At 46.6% G+C, this 21,998-nt stretch overlaps 1 protein-coding gene across 1 annotated transcript in view; it reads right to left on the reverse strand.

Annotated features, from left to right (window-relative positions):
* LOC129859478 (MAGUK p55 subfamily member 7-like) overlaps positions 1 to 21,998 on the reverse strand; it is a 277,723-nt gene that overhangs the window by 126,612 nt on the left and 129,113 nt on the right. Inside the window, exon 5 of the mRNA XM_055929316.1 lies at positions 5,409 to 5,486. Coding sequence (XP_055785291.1) covers positions 5,409 to 5,486 — 78 coding nt within the window. The remainder of the gene's footprint in view (positions 1 to 5,408; positions 5,487 to 21,998) is intronic.

Raw genomic sequence — 21,998 nt, forward strand, 5'->3', positions numbered from 1 at the left:
ACACAATGGGACCACACATCCATCATACAGCTCAGGAAGAAGAAGCGTTCTGTCTCCTAGAGATGAACGTACGTTGGTGCGAAAATTGCAAATCAATCCCAGAACAACAGCAAAGGGCCGTGTGAAGATGCTGGAGGAAACAGGTACAAAAGTATCTATATCTACAGTAAAATGAGTCCAATATCGACATAGCCTGAAAGGCTGCTCAGCAAGGAAGAAGCCACAGCTCCAAAACCGCCATAAAAAAGCCAGACTACGGTTTGCAACTGCACATGGGGACAAAGATCGTACTTTTTTGGAGAAATGTCCTCTGGTCTGATGAAACAAAAATAGAACGGTTTGACCATCGTTATGTTTGGAGGAAAAAGGGGGAAGCTTGCAAGCTGAAGAACTCCATCCCAACCGTGACGTATGGGGGTGGCAGCATCATGTTGTGGGGATGCTTTGCTGCAGGAAGGGCTGGTGCACTTCACAAAATAGATGGCATCATGAGGGAGGAAAATTATGTGGATATATTGAAGCAACATCTCAAGACATCAGTCAGGAAAATGTTCTTCCCCATACTTGAAACTCACATCTGTTGAACCGCACTATTGGTAAGGGCTTGTAAGTTAGCTTTTCACGGTAAAGTCTACACTTGTTGTATTCGGCGCATGTGACAAATAAAATTTGATTTGACATAGGTGGCATGTTTGGGGAAGAACATTTTCACCATAAAAACGCACCTTTATAATAAAGCATTACATGCATAATCACATTTTCGATGACTTTTGAGAATGTATTTCCCCCCCTAATTGATTGCATTTTGGAACATTAACGTTTATAGCCTCCTGCGGTTAGGCTCTACACCAGTTGTAAAGCGAATGAATGTGCTTAACTTTAAGAAGTTATTTGGCCACTTTAGTTGTGATACAAAACATATAGGCCTATGGACATGAGGTGTGCGACTCTGATTTGAAAAAGTTGCCAAAAAAAGGCAAGCGCTGTTTCTTTCCTTACTGCAAACAAGCTGGGCATCATTTGCAAGTGTCAATATACTGTATCATTCACAGGTGAGAGGCTAATACTGTCACCCCTCAGACTATTCTTAATTGAATCTTGTCTTTACATATAGTAAATAATATATGTGTGAAATTAGTTTTCATTTAGAATAGACCATTATCGTGCACCTAACTCAGAACAGGGGCAGGGGAAAAAATATATGTCATCTATGCACTTAAATAGCGAATGGAGGACGCTTTTCCCGTCGTTCATTTTCATGCCAGCCAGGTAGGCTATACTCCTGATGTAAAGAGAAGCAATGTGCTTAATATTAGGAAAATTGAGAAATAAATATAGTAGGCCTTAGCCTATAGAAAGCTGATGTGATCCTCCTCTTTTTAACAGGCCATAACTCTGTTTTCTCATGCATTTGCATAGCCTATAGAAATGGTATGCAACATGAGCTCTTGTGAAGTGTTTGATTTGATTTTTGATCACATTTGCATTGATGTCAGATTGATTAGAGGGACTATAGAGTGCTGAGTACCAGGCAGTTAGCATGTTTGGTAGGCTACAAATGGCTACAAATGACAATCAGCAGCATCAGAGCTTGAAAGAGTGTATTTACTGTGACTAAACGGTATCATGGAATTGAATTACACTCATGACTCGTGACCGCCGGTGTGGCGGTAATACGGTCACCGTAACAGCCCTAGGCCCCGTAACAGCCCTACAACCTTAGAGGGAAATGGGTTCTATAACTAATTAAAGTATTTTTTGCTAGATTCTAAGTGGGATGTTGAATTGTATGTTCCTTTTGATGGCCTAGAACAGTGTTTCCTGGGGCCCTCCCCTGCTATTTGAATCAGCTGTATAATGCTAGGGGGGAAGAAATGTGCAGGGGGGCCCCAGTACTGAGTTTGGGAAACACTGTTGCCCTAGAATGCCCTTCTTGCTTGTCTCTCAGATCGTTCAAAGCTTTATGGAAGTTACCAGTGGTGCTGATGTTAAGGCCGATGTTGGTTTAGTTCGTTGTGTGCTCTTAAGCAACGGTGTCTAGATGGAATTTGTATTTGTAGTTCTGGAAACTAGACCATTTTTGGAACATAATTATTTTTGTCTTACTGAGATTCCAGGTCTGACAGAATCTGATCTAGGTGCTGCTGTAGGCCCTCCTTGTTTAGGGACAGAAGCACAAGATCATCCACAAAGACATTTGACTTCAGAGTATAGTAGGGTGAGGCCGGATGCTGCAAACTGTTCTAGTGCCCTCTCCAAGTCGTTGACATATACAGTACCAGTCCAAAGATTTTCAACTATTTTATACATTGTAGAATAATAGTGAAGACATTGAAACTATGAAATAACACGAATCATGTAGCAACCAAAAATGTGTTAAACGAATCAAAATATATTTGATATTCTTCAAAGTATGCCTTTGCCTTGATGACAGCTTTGCACACTCTTGGCATTCTCTCAACCAGCTTCATGAGGTTGTCACCTGGAATGCATTTCAATTAACAGGTGTGCAATTGTGGAATTTCCTTGTTAATACGTTTGAGCCAATCAGTTGTGCTGTGACAAGGTAGGGGTGGTATACAGAAGATAGACCTATTTGGTAAAACAAGTCCATATTATGGCAAGAACAACTCAAATAAGCAAAGAGAAACGACAGTCCATCATTACTTTAAGACATAAAGAACTTTGAAAGTTTCTTCCAGTGCATTTGCAACAACCATCAAGCGCTATGATGAAACTGGCTCTCATGTGTACCGCAACAGGAAATGAAGACCCAGAGTTACCTCTGCTGCAGAGGATAAGTTCATTAGAGTTACCAGCCTCAGAAATTGAGGGCCAAATAAATGCAACATAAAGTTCAAGTACAGGCACATCTCAACATCAAATGTTCAGAGGATACGGCGTGAATCAGGCCTTCATGTTCGAATTTCTGCAAAGAAACCACTACTAAAGGACACCAATAAGAAGAAGAGACTTGCTTGGGTCAAGAAACACGAGCAATGGACATTAGACTGATGGAAATCTGTTCTTTGGTCTGATTAGTCCAAATTTGAGATTTTTGTTTCGAACTGCCGTGTCTTTGTGAGACGCAGAATAGGTGAACCGATGATCTCTGCATGTGTGGTTCCCACCGTGAAGCATGGAGGAGGAGGTGTGATGGTGTGTGGGTGCTTTGCTGGTGAGACTGTCTGTGATTTATTTAGAATTCAAGGCACACTTAACCAGCATGGCTACCTCAGCATTCTGCAGCGATACGCCATCCCATCTGGTTTGCACTTAGTGGGACTATCATATATTTTTCAACAGGACAATTACCCAACACACCTCCAGGCGGTGTAAGGGCTATTTTACCAGGAAGGAGAGTGACGGAGTGCTGCATCAGATGACCTGGCCTCCACAATCACCCAACCTCAACCCAATTGAGATGGTTTGGACGAGTTGGACCACATATGTGGGAACTCCTTCAAGACTGTTGGAAAAGCATTCCAGGTGAAGAAGGTTGAGAGAATGCCAAGAGTGTGCAAAGCTGTCATCAAGGAAAAGAGTGGCTTCTTTTTAGAATCTAAATAAAAATATATTGGTTACTTTTTGGTTACTACATTATTCCATATGTGTTATTTCATAGTTTTGTCTTCACTATTATTCTACAATGTAGAAAATAGTAAAAATAAAGAAAAATCTTTGAATGAGTAGTTGTGTCCAACCTTTTGACTGGTACTGTATGGCTGTGTGCTCTTTAGAAGGATAGGAATACTCCACAGCACTTTGATTACAATAAACAGAACAGGGGATTTAAACAAAACCACACCATTAAACCATCGCTGTCCCTCCTCCTCCAATTACAGTACCAAGCCAGACTGGATCAGTGGTTTATACAGGTGTGTGTGTGTGTAGTTAACAATGAGCGTGGTTTTCAGCATTGTAATGATCGGAGCAGAGGTACTAACGGCCATACAAAAGGAAAAAAAACATTACTGGCAGCCATGTTTGCACTCTGTCTTTGCGCACAAGCAAGCACACGCACAGTGGACCACACACACACAGTGGAGCATGCACGTCCGCACACACACACACACACACACACACACACACACACACACACACACACACACACACACACACACACACACACACACACACACACACACACACACACACACACACACACACACACACACACACACACACACACACACAGTGGAGCCAGCAGTGGAGTTTTGGGGACAGGACAACAGGTTAATAAATTGAGGGGCCGCGTGCCACAGGTGATGGTGTGACGCCTCCTCTCTCTCTCTCTCTCTCTCACTCTCTCTCTCCTTTTTCCTGTATTTATGCTCCACGACTCATTTCTCCTCTTTCATCTTTCGTTTCGTCTCCTCCTGTCATCTGCCCTGACGTTCTCATCCATCTTCCATTTCTGCCATATCGCACTCTCTCCCTCCTTCCTTTCGCCCTCTGACAATGATCACTCTCTCCCTGGGGCCACGGGAGCTGGATGTATGGGAGGGAAAGGATGTATGGGAGGGAAATTACAGTACCAAGCCAGACTGGATCAGTGGTTTATACAGGTGTGTGTGTGTGTAGTTAACAATGAGCGTGGTTTTCAGCATTGTAATGATCGGAGCAGAGGTACTAACGGCCATACAAAAGGAAAAAAAACATTACTGGCAGCCATGTTTGCACTCTGTCTTTGCGCACAAGCAAGCACACGCACAGTGGACCACACACACACAGTGGAGCATGCACGTCCGCACACACACACACACACACACACACACACACACACACACACACACACACACACACACACACACACACACACACACACACACAGTGGAGCCAGCAGTGGAGTTTTGGGGACAGGACAACAGGTTAATAAATTGAGGGGCCGCGTGCCACAGGTGATGGTGTGACGCCTCCTCTCTCTCTCTCTCTCTCTCACTCTCTCTCTCCTTTTTCCTGTATTTATGCTCCACGACTCATTTCTCCTCTTTCATCTGTCGTTTCGTCTCCTCCTGTCATCTGCCCTGACGTTCTCATCCATCTTCCATTTCTGCCATATCGCACTCTCTCCCTCCTTTCTTTCGCCCTCTGACAATGATCACTCTCTCCCTGGGGCCATGGGAGCTGGATGTATGGGAGGGAAAGGGGGTAGAAAGGAGGGAATGGTGGAGGAGGGGGTTGAGGGGGGAGTAGGATCTACGGGTGCATTGTTATTGGAACAGGCGAGTCATTTGGTTCTGAGAATGAGAAGAGCCTGGTGGCTACATGGAGCGAGGTCAGAGTTCATGGGGAGGAGAAAGTACAACAGTGAAACCAGATCTGATTCCCAGCAGGCAACTCAGCGGGGGAGCAGGGATAGGGTTTGTGTGTGTCTAAACAGGGGCAAGGAGTAGTTAGCTACTTACGTCAGTGGCTAGGGACCCTGCGCTGTCCAGGACGGGGGCAGGACTACGATCCTCATAGTGCTGCAGCCTCTCGTGGATCTGAAGGAGAGACAGAAACAAAGGAGAGATTGAGAGAAAGAAAAGATAGATTGCTGTGGTGAGAGAGGGGTCGGAGGGTCAGCGGGGAGGCTGGGCTAAGCAAACACACACAGGGCAGAGGGCAGGCTAGGGTCCCAGTTGAGGTAACTGGTGTCTGCGCACACACACACATACACACGCACACAGGCATACACTCACACACACACTAGAAACACACTATCAGAGGGCTACCGGAGCACAACAGACTGCTTTAGTACTGTTCAGTTCATTCTCCAATTGTACAATCAATCCCCTTCTCGATCATCAACTGGATTTGCTCTAGTGGGTATGGATTACTAAACATTTCAACAGCTTCACAACATACTTCATTATCAATTTCAGCACTGCAACATCAGAACCCAGCGTTAGTCCTAGGACAGGAAAATAAACTGGGGGGGGGGGGAAACATGTTTTAACACTTTACACAGACAGACACACATCTCTCGCTGCTATCATCACAGAGAGAAAGAGCCGAAGGTGAAGTGAGGGGGGGAGAGAGAGAGAGGTGGAGAGAGAGAGAGAGGGTGGAGCGATCAAGAGATAGGGAGAAAGAGACAGCGAGAGAGAGAGAGAGATAGGAATAGATGGAGCGAGAGGAACCGAGGGAACAGAGAGGCAGATATGATCAGATCTGTCAGTTACATCAACCCAGCTGTCATGTGTGATGTATGAGCTGCTGTCGAAGAATGCGACGACAACGCAGGATTTTGTCAGAGCCAATCAATTATCGGAGAGGGACAACCACTCCCCTACTGCTTCTCGCGCCATCCCTCTATCCCAGGACGAGGGTGTGGAGCTGGGCCAAGGGTTGAGTGACAGCTGGGCCCAGGCCATGGATCCTCGATTATTCCTGGATGTCCCTGCAGCCAACCGACATTCCAGCACGACGAGGCGGGGGGAGTAAGCCCTCTGGCTTGGGTGACAGAAGAAGCCTGGCTTGGAGATCATGAAGCCTGATGGGCCTACGCTGCACGGCACTCACGCTCTCTGTCTCTCGCGCTCTGTCTCTCGGGCTCTGTCTCTCGCGCTCTGTCTCTCGCGCTCTGTCTCTTGCTCTCTCGTTCTTTCTCTCCCCTCGCTTGCCTCCTCCTTCTATCTCTCTGCAGACATGGAGCAGTGACAAACCACAACCAGAGAATCCCTCACTAGCAGGAGGAGAATAATGAGATGAGGATGAGAGAGTTTGTTTTCTGACACGTTGTTAACAACTACAGTTGCTGTGTAATTAAAACATCTGTTTCTCTCTCTGCCTCACCGACTAGGGTAAAAAAATGTAGGGGATTTTATTTGAACAAAACATGTTGTTTGTCATTTTAGCCATTTAGCAGTCGCTCTTATTCAGAGCAACTTACAGGAGCAATTAGGGTTGAGTGCCTTGCTCAAGGGCACAGACAGATTTTTCACCTTGTCGGCACGGGATTCAAACCACTCATAACCGCTAGGTTACCTGCAGAGCATTGCAGATCGACTATGGTGTGTTTTTATAAAAGGGAATTAGGTTGCAACATAGCTAAACTAGAAGAACTCTTCATATATTGAAAAGGATCTAATCTATGACGAGGAGAAGTGCACAGATCAGGTTGCAAAACTACCAGTAGTTTACCAAAGTTACCGGAATATTCAGTAATTTTTGGTAATTAACAGAAAATCTATGGCAATCTATCGTAACTTTGGAAATTTCGACTTGAATTACAAAAAAAAAAACATGAATAGTATTAATTTTACGGTATATCTGTTTCCTTTTGGCCATGAGTTTCTTCTAAATAGACCTACTGTATGATTCAAGAGAAAATTGCCTAATAAATGAAAAAGGCATTTAATCAACAGACCCACAAGTAACTGCTGCCCCTCATGATACATTGAGATTATTTGTGGCCCCGACCACCATCAAAGTTGCCCATCCTTGCCCTATATAGTGAACTACTTTCGACCAGGCCCATAGGGTTCTCGTCAATAGTAGTGCACTATATAGGGAATAGGGTGCCATTTGGGACACCCTCTCAGACTAAGGCTTGGGACAGGGATGCCTCTACGGTAGACAGAGGCTTGATAGCCCAGAGAATCAAACAAATCTGAAGGCATGGATTTAAAGATCAACATCACACAGGTTTGACACACTTTCTGAGGTAAGATATAACTGTGCTCTTATGTAGCGATAGCAATCACAATTCGAACCTCAAGTATCTCAAGGATAGTGATAACCGGTATGAATCACATTGCAGACAGAGGACTAGGCTAAATACTCTCTCTGTGCTGTTCTACAGTAGCCTAATCTCTTCAGCCTACAGGGTTCATGATCCTCACCCCACAGCCCATAAAAGGGCACAGGAGAAGCTCTAGTTACTTCATCTGTCCTGCTGCACATCCATCTATCACTCTGAAAAACAAGGTGAAAGAATGTCACAGTCTTCTGCCTTCCAGCATTCCAGAATGAGAATCACATCTGCTTAGCTAGTTCCACCGACTCCGAGTTACCAGGAACCGGTCTGCTGCTTCGTTACTGTGGAATTTCGCTGCTAAAATGTGAACTCCAATGGCAATTCTTTTTATTTACAACTACAGGACCGCATCCAAACGGCGTCTCGGTCCGTGAGTAGAGCAGAGGACAGGAATGCATCTGTCCGCCTGCCGATCGGGCCCAGGTCATAGCCAGCACCGTCACGTATTTTAAAGTCATTACGAGCTGCTTTACATATCATAGCTGCATTCTTCAGGCCCCCAGCGATACACTGCTAGTGCTCCTGGCAGGCAGAAAGTCTGTGTGTGTGTGTGTGTATGTGGGTGCGCGTGTGTGTGGCGGTGGAAAAACCTCAGGTCTGTAACACAGAGGTAGTGTGTAACAGCCAGGCAACGTCAGGTCAAGGGCTCAGCTAAACCCAGAGTAGAACTAGAGGATAGGGATGCCTCCCAAATGGCACCCTATGCCTCCCACATTTTTCCTATATAGGCTAGTGCACTACTTTTGACCAGGGCCCATAGGACTCTGGTCAAAAGTAGTGCACTACATAGGGAATAGGCCATCGGGGATGTATTCAAAGGGCTAGAGGCAGGAGAATGCACAGCCACAGGCAGGAATCAAAGGCAAGGATTCTGACTGCAGTGAGGAGAGGACGGAGCAGGATGACAAATACAGAATTTCCTCTTTTAAAAGAGCGGTGGGAGTCGCTCGCAAAACGCTGCCTAGATGCTCAGAGCAGAGCGGAGGTCCCTGAAGTGAGGGGCTTACAGGGATGAATGTGTACATTTACAGGGAGAGGCGCTTCAGAAAACAGACTACAATGAACCAGTGTGTCCTGATCTCCCAGTGGAGCCCCCAGGCCAGGTTGTGTCCCGTTCCATAAATACCCCGCAGGATTAAAATACACACAGCAATACACTAAACATAAACACAAGGATAGGAGTAGGAACCCTGAATTGGAGGTGATGTTAATGTTTGAAATAGGAGAACATTTCCAGAAGGGATTTAAGCCACCCTAAGAAGACATCAGTCTTCCTTATCTTCAGTAATTAGTCTTTGAGGTCAACCCTTGCTGTGAGTCAAAGTCATGGTTACCAGGTTTAAAGTTTTGTCTTTGACCTTTGCTTCAATGGCAGGGAACCCCTGTGGCATGGCAGTCCAGCACCAACACACTGAGGAGGGCACAGAGGATAGGCAGACCACAGGGGAGCACATCCTCCAAAAACACCAAAGGGACAATAACAACCATCTGGCAGAGCAACAACGAGAGAGAGAGAGACAGATAGAAGGATGGAAGGAGAGATGGTGGAAGGGAGAGAGAGAAAGAGAGAGAGAGAGAGAGAGAGAGAGAGAGAGAGAGAGAGAGAGAGAGAGAGAGAGAGAGAGAGAGAGAGAGAGTCAATTGGCCACAAGCGATGCTTTTGAGCTAATTTGAAAGTTAATTTGAAAGAGAGAGAGAAAGACTTTTGTATATTATCTACCTCACTTGCTTTGGCAATGTTAACACATGTTTCCCATGCCAATAAAGCCCCTTGAATTGAATTGAATTGAATTGAAAGAAAGAAAGAAAGAGAAAGAGAGGGAGAGAGAAAGACAGAAAGATGGAGGTTGTGAGAGATGAGAGGGCTGGATTGTGTTTCGACTTGCGGGACCCACGAGGAGGTCTGGAGCTCCTGGTTAACGTCGTCTGGCCAGAGGCGCTCGACATGACCCCTCCACTGCTCTACTCAACCCACCCGTCCTCTTCACCACCTCTCCATCCCTCTGCTCCTGTTTCCAGCAGTAGCCAACGGAGTGTATCCAGTATCCACTGGTGGCTCAGATCACTACAGCTACTAACTCCAAAACACCTCATCAACCCCTCTCAACATGGAGGGAAAGAGACTCAGTGAGGAGGACTATACCAAGCAGGGGAGACAGGCCAGGAGACCGGACAGACAGACAGACAGACAGACAGACAGACAGACAGATGTGCAGGCTTGAGACTAAAATGCCTGTCAGTCAGTGTTTACCCAAGAACCCAGGTTAGCCCTTAGTCTCACAGAGCCAGAGAGGAAGGCTGGCTGCCTGGCTGTGTTCTCATCTTCTCTCACACCGGGTTTGCTTACAGCAGAGCCCTGGAGATGGCTTGGTCTGGTCTGGCTTGGTGACCTGGACATTGTGATTAGGAGCTTCAGACAGAGCATGGAGAAGGCCATCCTCAACCATCTAACTGCCACTGAGCACTAGCTCAAAGACTTTCAAATTAGCTCAAGAGCACCTCTTGTGGCCAATTGACCCTTAAAACAGCCATAAAATGGTAATGTAGACAGCACTTGAGACTGCTGAGGGGAAAGAGGCTTGCTGTTGTGGTGGTGTATTGTAGTGTAGTTAGGCTGCTGCCTCCTCCACCGTGCCTTCGCAAGGAGACAACACCAAATCAATGTGTTGAGCGGTACTGATACCTGTCGCCCTACTGAATTTGAACTTTCAGCCTTCCTCTGGAGGTGGCTGAAACGCACAAGGAGCGCAGGGAGCACCTTGCCCTGAGGAGGCAGGCCGGTGCACGGAGGTCTGATTCAGGACTGGCGCCTAAGCTCCGGATCTGCTAGGAACACGCTCGGCTCTCGTTTGACGTGGAAAAGGCCTGGAGAATGTGACAGCTTATTAAGAGCAGATGCACTGTGGGGGAGACAGAGAGAGAAAGAGAAAGGGTCCAGGTTGCCGTGACAGCCATATCATTAAGTTAGTTAGAGGATAGATTTCCTTACGGAGCACTACGCAGCTAGGAAAGTGAGAGTGTTGGCTGCTGGGTAAGAGGACCCCAGAGTAGGCCCTGTTTATTCTGCATGGGGAGACAGAGACAGTGCACTCACTGCTGAGTGTGAGAGAGACACTAGAGGAGTCCAGGGGCGCACGCTCATGCACACACACACACCTAACCACAGTCCTAAAAAAATACATACAGCCAATGAGCCAAACACCTTTAGTACAGTACAGGGTTTCTATTTGCATTTTTTATTTCCAATATCCGATTTCATTATACGTAAAATAAAAACAATGCAGTGATTTAACCCTGACCCTAACCCATTTATTCCACGTGGCATTTATTAAACAAGCTAATTCAAAATATTTATACAGGCTATTGGGTTGAAAGCAAAACTAGTCGCATAGAGAATGTTCAGGGCAAAATGGCGGAAAAACTACACACATCCCCATAATGGAGGTGGTAGGAACTAGGAAGCAGTGTTTTAGTTCCAGGTTAGAGATTATAACCGTGGTGTTTTCAAACAGACAGTTCACCACAGTAGTCCTAAACCTGGAGTAGTGGACTGCCAACTCATATCTAACAGACAAGAAGTTGAAGCTATAGGTAAATGGTAAATCAACCTGCTATCGATCTCCAAAAACCCAGCAGCCATGGTTCAAGCCTTTCGAGTTTCCAACCCATTCTATGCTCAATAGGCAACGTGTCTGGAGTGACTGGGGTGAGCTTGTCTACTTTCTCGACTTTCTTTCCTACTGTACCTATCACAACCCCGTTCTGTTTTGGGCCCTGTCCACTGTCTGTCTGTCTGGCTCGGTCTTGGCTCGGTCTGTAGCAGCTTGTTTGTCTACATTGAGCATGATGTTTCACACGTCACACTGCGCTTGTCCATTAAACAGATAAGAAAATGTTTGGATGGCAGCCTAAGCACCGGAGTATAATGTTGCTGTGAGGACAGGGGGTTTAGTTTAGATGCGATATAGCTTTTTAAACCATAAATAACTAACTTAAGTCAATAAGTATAGGCCTATACTCTCTAAAGAGTAACATGGTACATTGAACCACTTTAGCTTTCTACAGTTATTAGTTTCTGTCAATGTACAATAAGCACATTGCATATATGTTTTTATGTGTAAAAGTGAATTAATCTATAGCAGGGTTCCCCAATTCCGGCCCTCGAGGGCCGACACAAGTCTGGTTTTCATCCTCCCCTTCTAATCAGTGACTAATTCAGACCTGGGCCACCAGGTGAGTGCAATTGACTAATGGGCAGAAACAAAACTTACTCCAGGACCAGAAATGGGCAGCCCTTATCTATAGGGTGCATACAGTGACAACTGACGCAGGCAAGTGAGAGGACAGTTACACATGGGTTCTGTTTCCCAGAGGAAAGAGTGTGTATCCTAAATGGCACCCTATTCCATATGTAGCACACTACTTATCCCTATGGGCCCTGGTCAAAGGCAGTGCACTACATAGGGAAAAGGGTGCCATTTTCCCTATGGGTCCAGGCTAAAACTGGTGCACTATATTGGAATAGGGTGCCATTTGAGCTAGGGGCCCTGGTCAAAAGTGGTGCACTCTGTAGTGAATATGATTCCATTTCGTATGCAGACATAGGCTAACGTTCCCTCCACAGCCCTCAGGTGTTTGCTCAGGTTCCCAAGAGGAGGTCCCGTTCCCCCTAAATAATAAATGAGGGGCTCGGCGGCAACCGGGCCCAGGGATGTGCTAACCGCAGGCAGCACGAGCTGATCTCTTAGCTGGAGGAGGCTTATGAGCCGAGCCCAGAGCCCCAGACCCAGAGACGATTAGCTGCTTTTTATTGCTGTGTGGCTGTGCAGGGTGTGGGGTATTGGAGTCTGTATGTATGTATGTATGTGTGTGTGTGTGTGTGTGTGTGTGTGTGTGTGTGTGTGTGTGTGTGTGTGTGTGTGTGTGTGTGTGTGTGTGTGTGTGTGTGTGTGTGTGTGTGTGTGTGTGTGTGTGTGTGTGTGTGTGTGTGTGTGTGTGTGTCATGCAGGGTTTAGATGGCTCAGAGGGTATACTGTACATTCTGAAGCTAGGAGCTAAGCCAGGAGGATTGGAACAATGTCCTTCCTGGGATCTCCCAGTAGTGCTGGAGGGCTGGATGGGGTGAGGTCCGTAGACAGGTCCAGGATCAGACACGCAGTCTGAGGTAGAGTGGAGGTGGAGAGGGCAGCCTATGGCTGGTGAACTCTTGCTCTAGTCTTCCTATGCATATGTTCTCCTGACTGTTGTTGCTTGGAAACATTCTATGTAGCCCAATTTGTGTGTAGCCTAGGCCTATGTCATGGTTGTGTTTTTATGACTAGGACTGCAGTTAAATAATTAGTTTGACCATATAAATTAAATTAAGTGACTAATCCATGGAATGCAATGACCACAAACTAGTCAAATCCACCAGAGACTTCAGCGAAAGCTAATGTACGTCTCTAACGAGCAAACGCTAAAGCACCTTTCCGTGTCATTAAAGCATTTCAGCATTTGAAGAGCAAACAGCTCACGACCACTTCAAGAGCTCTACAGTGTACTGGCAAGTGTCTTCACTGACATTTTGCAACCTCTCCCTGTCTGAGTCTGTAAAACCAACATGTTTCAAGCAGACCACCATAGTCCCTGTGCCCAAGAACATTAAGGTAACCTGCCTAAATGACTACCGACCCGTAGCACTCACTTTGTAGCCATGAAGTGCTTTGAAAGGCTGGTCATGGCTCACATCAACACCATTATCCCAGAAACCCAAGACCTACTGCAATTTGCATACTGCCCCAACAGATCCACAGATGATGCAATCTCTATTGCACTACACACTTCCCTTTCACACCTGGACAAAAGGAATACCTATGCGAGATCTCTATTCATTGACTACAGCTCAGCGTTCAACACCATAGTGCCCTCAAAGCTCATCACTAAGCTAAGAACCCTGGGACTAAACACCTCCCTCTGCAATTGGATCATAGGCTTCATAACGGGCCGCCACCAGGTGGTAAGGGTAGGTAACAATACATCCGTCACGCTGATCCTCAACACAGGGGCCCCTCAGGGGTGCGTGCTCAGTCCCCTCCTGTCCTCCCTGTTCACTCATGACTGCACGGCCAAGCACGACTCCAACAGCATCATTAAGTTTTCCAATGACAACAGTGGTAGGCCTGATCACTGACAACGATGAGACAGCCTATAAGGAGGAGGTCAGAGACCTGACCGTGTGGTGCAAGGACAACAACCTCTCCCTCAACGTGATCAAGACAAAGGAGATGATTGTGGACTACAGGAAAAAGAGGATCCGAGCACGCCCCCATTCTCATCGAAGGGCTGTAGTGGAGCAAGTTGAGAGCTTCAAGTTCTTTGGCTTCCACATCACCAACAAACTAACATGGTCCAAGTACACCAAGACAGTCGTGAAGAGGGCATGACAAAACCTATTCCCCCTCAGGAGACGGAAAAGATTTGGCATGAGTCCTCAGATCCTCAAAAGGTTCTACAGCTGCACCATCGAGAGCATATTAACGGGTAGCATCACTGCCTGGTATGGCAACTGCTCGGCCTCCGACTGCAAGGCACTACAGAGGGTAGTGCGTACAACCCAGTACATCACTGGGGCCAAGCTTCCAGCCATCCAGGACCTCTATACCAGGTGGTGTCAAAGGAAGGCCCTAAAAATTGTCAAAGACTCCAGCCACCCTAGTCATAGACTGTTCTCTCTGATACCGCACGGCAAGCGGTACAGCTTATACCCCCAACAGCTTCTACCCCCAAGCCACAAAACTCCTGAACATCTAATCAAATGGCTACCCAGACTATTTGCACTGCCCCCCCCTTTACACTGCTGCTACTCTCTGTTATTATCTATGCATAGTCACTTTAATAACTCTACCTACATGTATATATTACCTCAATTACCTCGACTAACCGGTGCCCCTGCACATTGACACATTTTTGTATTTTTCTTAAAATTGCACTGTTGGTTAAGGGCTTGTAAGCATTTCACTGTAAGGTTGTATTCAGCGCATATGACAAATACAATTGAATTTTATTCATATCAGGGAGGGAAGCAACTGAGGCTTCATCGCAAATGGCACCCTATTCTCTATATAATGCACTACTTTTGACCATAGTCCTATGGATCCTGGTCAAAAGTAGTGCACTATATAGGGAATAGGGTGCCACTTAGGATGCAGTTGACTGACTGCCAAGCCTAGCCTATTAGCATCTAACTAGAGCAGAATTAAAGGGAAAACTGACCGACCACAAACGAGGCTGCTCAGGGCTCACGCTGAAGGCCTGCTGACAGAAACTTGGTCTCTGACCACCCCGCACCTGATTCAGGTGGAAATTGAACGTTGTATTATATTTCCTGTGGCTTTTTGTGGAGCGAGGAACTTGGCGAGGGAACAGTAAGAAAGGGAGGAATTTATAGAAAACACACTTGAGTAACTCACTTTAATTTGAAAGGAAGAAGAATGTCTGCGTCGTTTTAGCTCGGAAACACACACCGGGCTATTACACATCCAGTATAGGCTCTACTTTCTGTCATGCAGCTGGGGCCGTTGCCGTGCCGATTAAAAGTCTGCAAAGTAGTGCATTGTGCATAGGCTCTGGATGCATCCCAAATGGCACCCTATTCGATATATAGTGCGATATGGGTCCCTGGTCAAAAGTAGTGCACTATAATGGGAATGGGGTGCTATTTGGGATGCAAACTCTGTGAACTTGGCCTATGCTGAAATAAATATATTAGACAATATTTGTTTCATCTCCATGACATAATTCTGATTAACAGGGATGCTAGGGGCCCAACTGTCTGTCTGGAAGGGCATTTTGCACAACCTCAACATGTAAAAAACTACATTGTTAAAATTGGAGCTATGAAAGTCTATCAAAAAATTGAAAAACTGATTTGCAATAGTATTTCAAATCTGAAAGAAGTATGGTTTGAAATGCATTAGAAAGGTATTGGGAAGTTCAGGGAGTTCATTGTTCATTGGGAAGCCACAACCCCTAGTTTGGGAAACGCAGTGCAACCCCTCTCTCGCTATCGCTCCCTCCCTCCCTCCCTCCCTCCCTCCCGGTCTTCTTCTACCTCCCGGTCTTCTTCTACCTCCCGGTCTTCTTCTACCTCTGCAACCACTCTCTCGCTATCGCTCCCACCCTCCCTCCCTCCCTCCCTCCCTCCCGGTCTTCTTCTACCTCTGCTAGGGATTTAGTCCTAACCAGGCACCCAGCCATTCGATGCTCCACAATAACCCAGGTGAGACCTGATGGTTACCATATGAGCAGGAACAGCCTGAGCTGTTTAAACGTCAGATTACTAGGATGTTTTCTCTGCTATTAGCCTCTTCCAATACCTCTATTTCTCAGCCCTGTGTAGTGACGGGTGGACTCTGGATCTGCAGACGTGTATGTGTGTGTGTGTGAGATCGGGTAGTAGGGTTTAAATGGTGTCACTGACGATAGCCATGTTCACCTGAGCAACGGCGGTTTCTTTCTGCCAGGCAGGCTCCCCTGTAAGGTGAGAGGGTTGTCCGGTACTGTACGCTGTCTCTCTCTGTCCCTCTGTATCTATGTCTGGCAGGGTCTGTCGGGCTGACATTCGGGTACCAGGGAAGAAGGAAACACACAGTAACAGTCCCTGGATGGGAGACCAGATGCTGCTGGAAGTGGTGTTGGAGGGCCAGTAGGAGGCACTCTTTCCTCTGGTCTAAAAAATATCCCAATGCCCCAGGGCAGTGATTGGGGACACTGCCCTGTGTAGGGTGCCGTCTTTCGGATGGGACGTTAAACGGGTGTCCTGACTCTCTGAGGTCATTAAAGATCCCATGGCACTTATCGTAAGAGTAGGGGTGTTAACCCCGGTGTACTGGCTAAATTCCCAATCTGACCCTCAAACCATCATGGTCACCTAATAATCCCCAGTTTACAATTGGCTCATTCATCCCCCTCCTCTCCCCTGTAACTATTCCCCAGGTCGTTGCTGCAAATGAGAACGTGTTCTCAGTCAACTTACCTGGTAAAATAACGGTAAAATAAAATAAAAAAATAAAAAACAGGCCAGCCTGTCTGTCTAAAGCAGGATTAGAACACCCTCCATTCAGGCTTCATTACTAAGACACGCTAACAGCTCATTCAACTCAGCTTTCTTTGAGAAAATAAAGAGAGAGGAGAAAGTGAAACAAAGAACACTAAAAATATAAATGGTCTTGTCTTGGAGGAAGAAGATAAATGTGCGTGCTCTCTTTCACGTCACCCTGACTTATTGCCCTGCTTCACGGCTGGGCGGGCCGGGGCGGGACATCATTCTTCTTTAATAGGGTATATATTACGCTACAGTAGCGATAGCAAATCAGGCCACATTAGGCTGTAAATCTTGTGGGTATTTATAGATTGCAGCTGACGTGAACCACAGTGTGAGAGCCAGGCAGCCGGACGCAGGGAGTCGGTGACAGGTTGGCTCAGAAAGTTGGTGGCCTGATGGTGGTGGTGGAATTCACATTGCTAAGTGGCTGGTGCCAATTCATTACCAGGACTCAGAATATTAAACATTTAAAAAGCAACTGCCGCTGAGCCCTCTTCCCACTCCCACCCTCCTTCCAATCCTAACTGTCAGCCCTTGACAATCACATAGCTTGTTGGTGGGCTCTCCTCTGTTGAACGTTTCAAACGTTTTTTAAGAGGGAGAGCTGGAAGAAAGGAGGAGAAGGAGTGTATGACTTCCAAGATTTGCTCTGTTGGCTCCTCACCAGCCACCAGTCTCTCAGACTCGCACATCAGACTGGCATTTCCCGAAACCCAAAACACTTATCCCAGTCAATTCAGGTCCCATCCACCTGCACTGTTCTATTGAGACTCAGTAGCTGGCAATGGGTAGTTGAGGTTTTCCTTTCTCTGCAAAGTTCAAACTTTTCAACAACTTCAACAGCCTGAGGTCTGTCACTGTGAATAGACACAGGCTTTGAGCTCTTTCAGGGTTTAGGATTGGGAACCAGTGAAGGAACATGAACATATCACTTTCCCCACACAGACAGACAGAGTTTCCTTCCCCAGGAGAGATGTATAATAGGGAATAACCCTGATCAGCCATGATCCTGTGTGGTCAAAGACCAGGGGCCTCATAAAACTGTGCGGAGGATTCACAACAAAAAGTGGAGTATGGACGAAACACAGAAAGTGCTTACGCACAAACAATCAGATTTATATGAGCACGCACGCACGTGAGCACGCACGTCCCACGGCGGTTTCCCTTTATAAATCACAATCAACTTGGCGCACGTGAGCGAGCGTCTTGTCCCACCCTTTTAACACCCATAGTTGTCTATAAATAGTCAGTCAAACGCCCCTAATTAATATTCATCCAAACTGCATGACGACAATGACAGCAAATCCAGACAGAAAGGCAAAAAAATTAAAATTCACCCAGTGTGAAATGGAAGTTCTTGTAGGTGAGGTTGAAGCATGAAAAAATATATTGTTTGGTGGACACCGTGTGGGCATTACAAATGACAAAAAGCTGTTAGAGTGGCAGCATGTGAAAAAAAAAGAAGAAGTGGTCCGACATAAAAGTGGAGGCCAAAAAGCGCAAAGCCACGGGCGGCGGAAAGGGGATATCGGAGCTCAACCCCCTTGATGAGCGACTTGCCGGTATTAAGGGGAATCCCTCCTGAGTGGAGTAGTGACGGAGGTGGAGGGGGACACGGACATGCAAGACGCACCGGATGATATGTAATTAGTATTCCCTCGTTTGAATAGAGTAAACCAAATGCATTCAAATTGTGTTTAAACATTTATCTTCTATTTATCTTCTATCTTCTATTGTTTTTAGTCACTGCGTGTTCCAGCGGAATCGGTGGTGCTGCAGCTGAGCAGGAGCTGAGTGTGCCCAGCCCCAGCGTCTCCACTGCACCTCGTCCGTCACAACCCTCCAGCGGCCATGTCCTCACAGATGCAGTCCTGCAAACGCAAAAAGACACCATTGACGCTATTAACGAGGTTGCCAAGGAGTTGAAGTGGTTGCCAAGGAGTTGGAGTGGGACAGGCACGGCTTGGATTCTGCAGGTGCTTTTCTGTAAAGCTGGGCCCACTACAGCACAGAGATCCAAGAGAACATCTCTTGGTAATCGGAACCGGCTCATAAGCCACTCATCATCGGCCAGTAAATCTTGCTGGTCTCTGAAAATTCGCTCTCTCCGAATTCTTCCAATCGCCAAATCTTCTAACAGTGCCAAAGCAGCCAGTGTGTGTCATTACGCATTGTAATTGCATGCCTTTTTATATCCCCCCATTTGATTGTCAAAGCTACCCAATTGCGTCACACCTTCGGGTGTGTCACGACTTCCGCCGAAGTCGGTCCCTCTCCTTGTTCGGGCGGTGTTCTGCGGTCGACATCACCGACCTTCTAGCCATCACTGATCCATTTCTCATTTTCCATTGGTTTTGTCTTGTCTTCCTTCACACCTGGTTCCAATCCCATTAATTACATGTTGTGTATTTAACCCTCTGTTTCCCCTCATGTCCTTGTTGGAGATTGTTCAATTTGTATGTGATTGTGCTAGTACGTGTTGGTGTGCGATGGGTTTTGTACGCACTTTGTTATTTTTATATATTTTGGTTTTTGGAGTTTGGTCAGCACTTATTAAACGACTCCGTTTTATACCAAGTTCGTTCCCCTGCGCCTGACTTCCCTGCCACCAACACGCACACACTACAAGGTGTGGTAATTACCCTGATTGTAACTGACAATGACAGGGCCATTATCACATTGACAGTTCTGCGCAACGAACATGTGATAACAATATATGAAACTGCGCACTCGTATCTGCCCGACTGAGGTATCGAAAACAGCTCAGTTTAATTGTAATTTGTCCTACTGTTCACCTTATTATTTATGAGAATACATTTTATAACATGCAAGGATTGTTTAATAATTACAGATCCAATTAAATATGATTCCCAATTAAACTGTACGACATTTTGAGGGGTTCTTTTGCAAAAACCGACATCTCCGTTTGTATTTATTATCCTAAATCATGTTTTTGTGTGTGTGTGTTTTTTTATGTGCACTCCAGGGAACTCTTCATATATAATACGTGAGAGGTAATATTTCGATTTATTTTACACAATGGTATCAATTTCACACCGTTTCTCGAGCTTCGTCCTTCTGCCATCGGAGTCACAGTTTCTCATTTTTCCAGTTTATGTGCGTACGTATGGGTCAAATTGTCCGTGGAGGACCGCACATTCTCCCGTCAAGTTTGCTTAGAAAGTGGCATACGCCTTCTTTTGTGCCTACGCAACGTTTATAAATGAGGCCCCAGGTGAGGTCCACCCACATGCCTGCCTAAATTGTCATGTTTGCTCCCGCTCTTCCCTTCCCCTGGCGCTTGAGGGCGCCAGATTACCCTGCATCACACGCTCCTGCCATCCATCACCCACACCTGCCTTCCCTCGTCACTCGCATCAGCGTTAATGGACTCACCTGGACTCACTAATTACATGTTAATTTCCTCCCCTATATTTGTCTGTTCCTTGCTCTGTTCCCTGCTGCTGCATTGATTGTTTCTTGTCTAAGTTTCTGTTTGCTGACGCTGTGCTTGTCTCGTTATATGTCCGTCATTTATTAAATGTTACTCCCCGTACCTGCTTCGTCTCTCCAGCGTCATTCAGCGTGACAGAATGCAGCAGCCATATACGAAGCATCGGGGAGTACTGGCGTTCTGGTTGGAATAGTGGCATCGGCTCTGGGTCACCACCGATGGAACCGGGGGTGCCTAGCCTGCTCGTCGGGCTTCCACGCCCTAGCAGGCTCGAGAGGTTTCCTTGCCCCGGTTGACTCGGATGACGCCCATCCCACGTCGGGTCTCAGCTGGATCGTCAGTTTTTGCTTCCCCAGCCGGTCCAGGAGTTTTTTTGTTTGTCTTGTGCTTTGTTGGTGACGTTGGTGGATTCCGCTGCCGATGGAACCGGGGTGCCTAAGCTAGCCCTTCAGGCTTTCACGCCCTGGCTGGCTCGAGAGGTTTTCCTGGCTCGGCGGTTTCCCATCCCACGTCACACTCCACTGGATCATCGGGCTCCCCTTCAGCGGGATCGACAGGCGCTTTGCCTCAGCCGGATCGTCAGGCTCCTATGCCTGAGCCGGCTCGCCAGGCTCCCACGCTCCTGCCGGTTCGTCGGGCTTTCACGCCCCAACTGGCTTGCCCTGCGCCCATGTCTCGGCCGGTTTGCCCAGGTGGGACGCCGGGTGGCGTCCCAAGAGGGAGGGGTACTGTCATGTTTGCTCCCGCTCTTCCCTTCCCCTGGCGCTTGAGGGCGCCAGATTACCCTGCATCACACGCTCCTGCCATCCATCACCCACACCTGCCTTCCCTCGTCACTCGCATCAGCGTTAATGGACTCACCTGGACTCACTTATTACATGTTAATTTCCTCCCCTATATTTGTCTGTTCCTTGCTCTGTTCCCTGCTGCTGCATTGATTGTTTCTTGTCTAAGTTTCTGTTTGCTGACGCTGTGCTTGTCTCGTTATATGTCCGTCATTTATTAAATGTTACTCCCCGTACCTGCTTCGTCTCTCCAGCGTCATTCAGCGTGACATAAATGTTATGGAAATGTGACCACAATCTTTACCATAATTATATCTGTACCATTTTACATGAGCTTTTCTTTGGGCTGACACAATCTACACTGAACATACGCAGACCTACCCATCATTATCTGGTGAAAATGCCTTAGTCCAAAGTCATGCATAACAAACTGAGCATAACATGTCCCTGTTTGGTTTCCTAAGTCAACCTCAGGTCTTTACCCAAGCATCTGAGCTATTTCATACATGTGTCCTAAGTCACACATTATCCCCTATAAAGTAGTGCACTATAGGGAATAGGGTGCCATTCAGGATGCACCCATAAAAACACACTGCTTGCATTGGCAAAGCACAACCTGGATCCTGGACAAACACGTGCTAATAGAGAAAAGGTTTCGATAGTGAGGGGAGGAAGAATATGATGTCAATTATCTCCCCCTCCCTTCCCGTGTCTATGACACAAAGATGGCAGCCAAACAGACTAGTCAAAAACTGGCTGCTACTGACTGACCTTTAAAAAAAAAAAAAATGAACAGTACTTCCGAACTTATTAAAGGCATAGTTCGGGATGCTAGCTGATCAACAACACGTCCAGTCTTTGCGCTAACACTAGCATTGGCTCGTGAAACTACCTCTAACTTCATACTGGACGCCCACACAAAAATAGTATCCA

The sequence above is a fragment of the Salvelinus fontinalis genome, chromosome 7, assembly GCF_029448725.1.
Source record: "Salvelinus fontinalis isolate EN_2023a chromosome 7, ASM2944872v1, whole genome shotgun sequence".
In the NCBI taxonomy this organism is placed as follows: Eukaryota; Metazoa; Chordata; class Actinopteri; order Salmoniformes; family Salmonidae; genus Salvelinus; species Salvelinus fontinalis.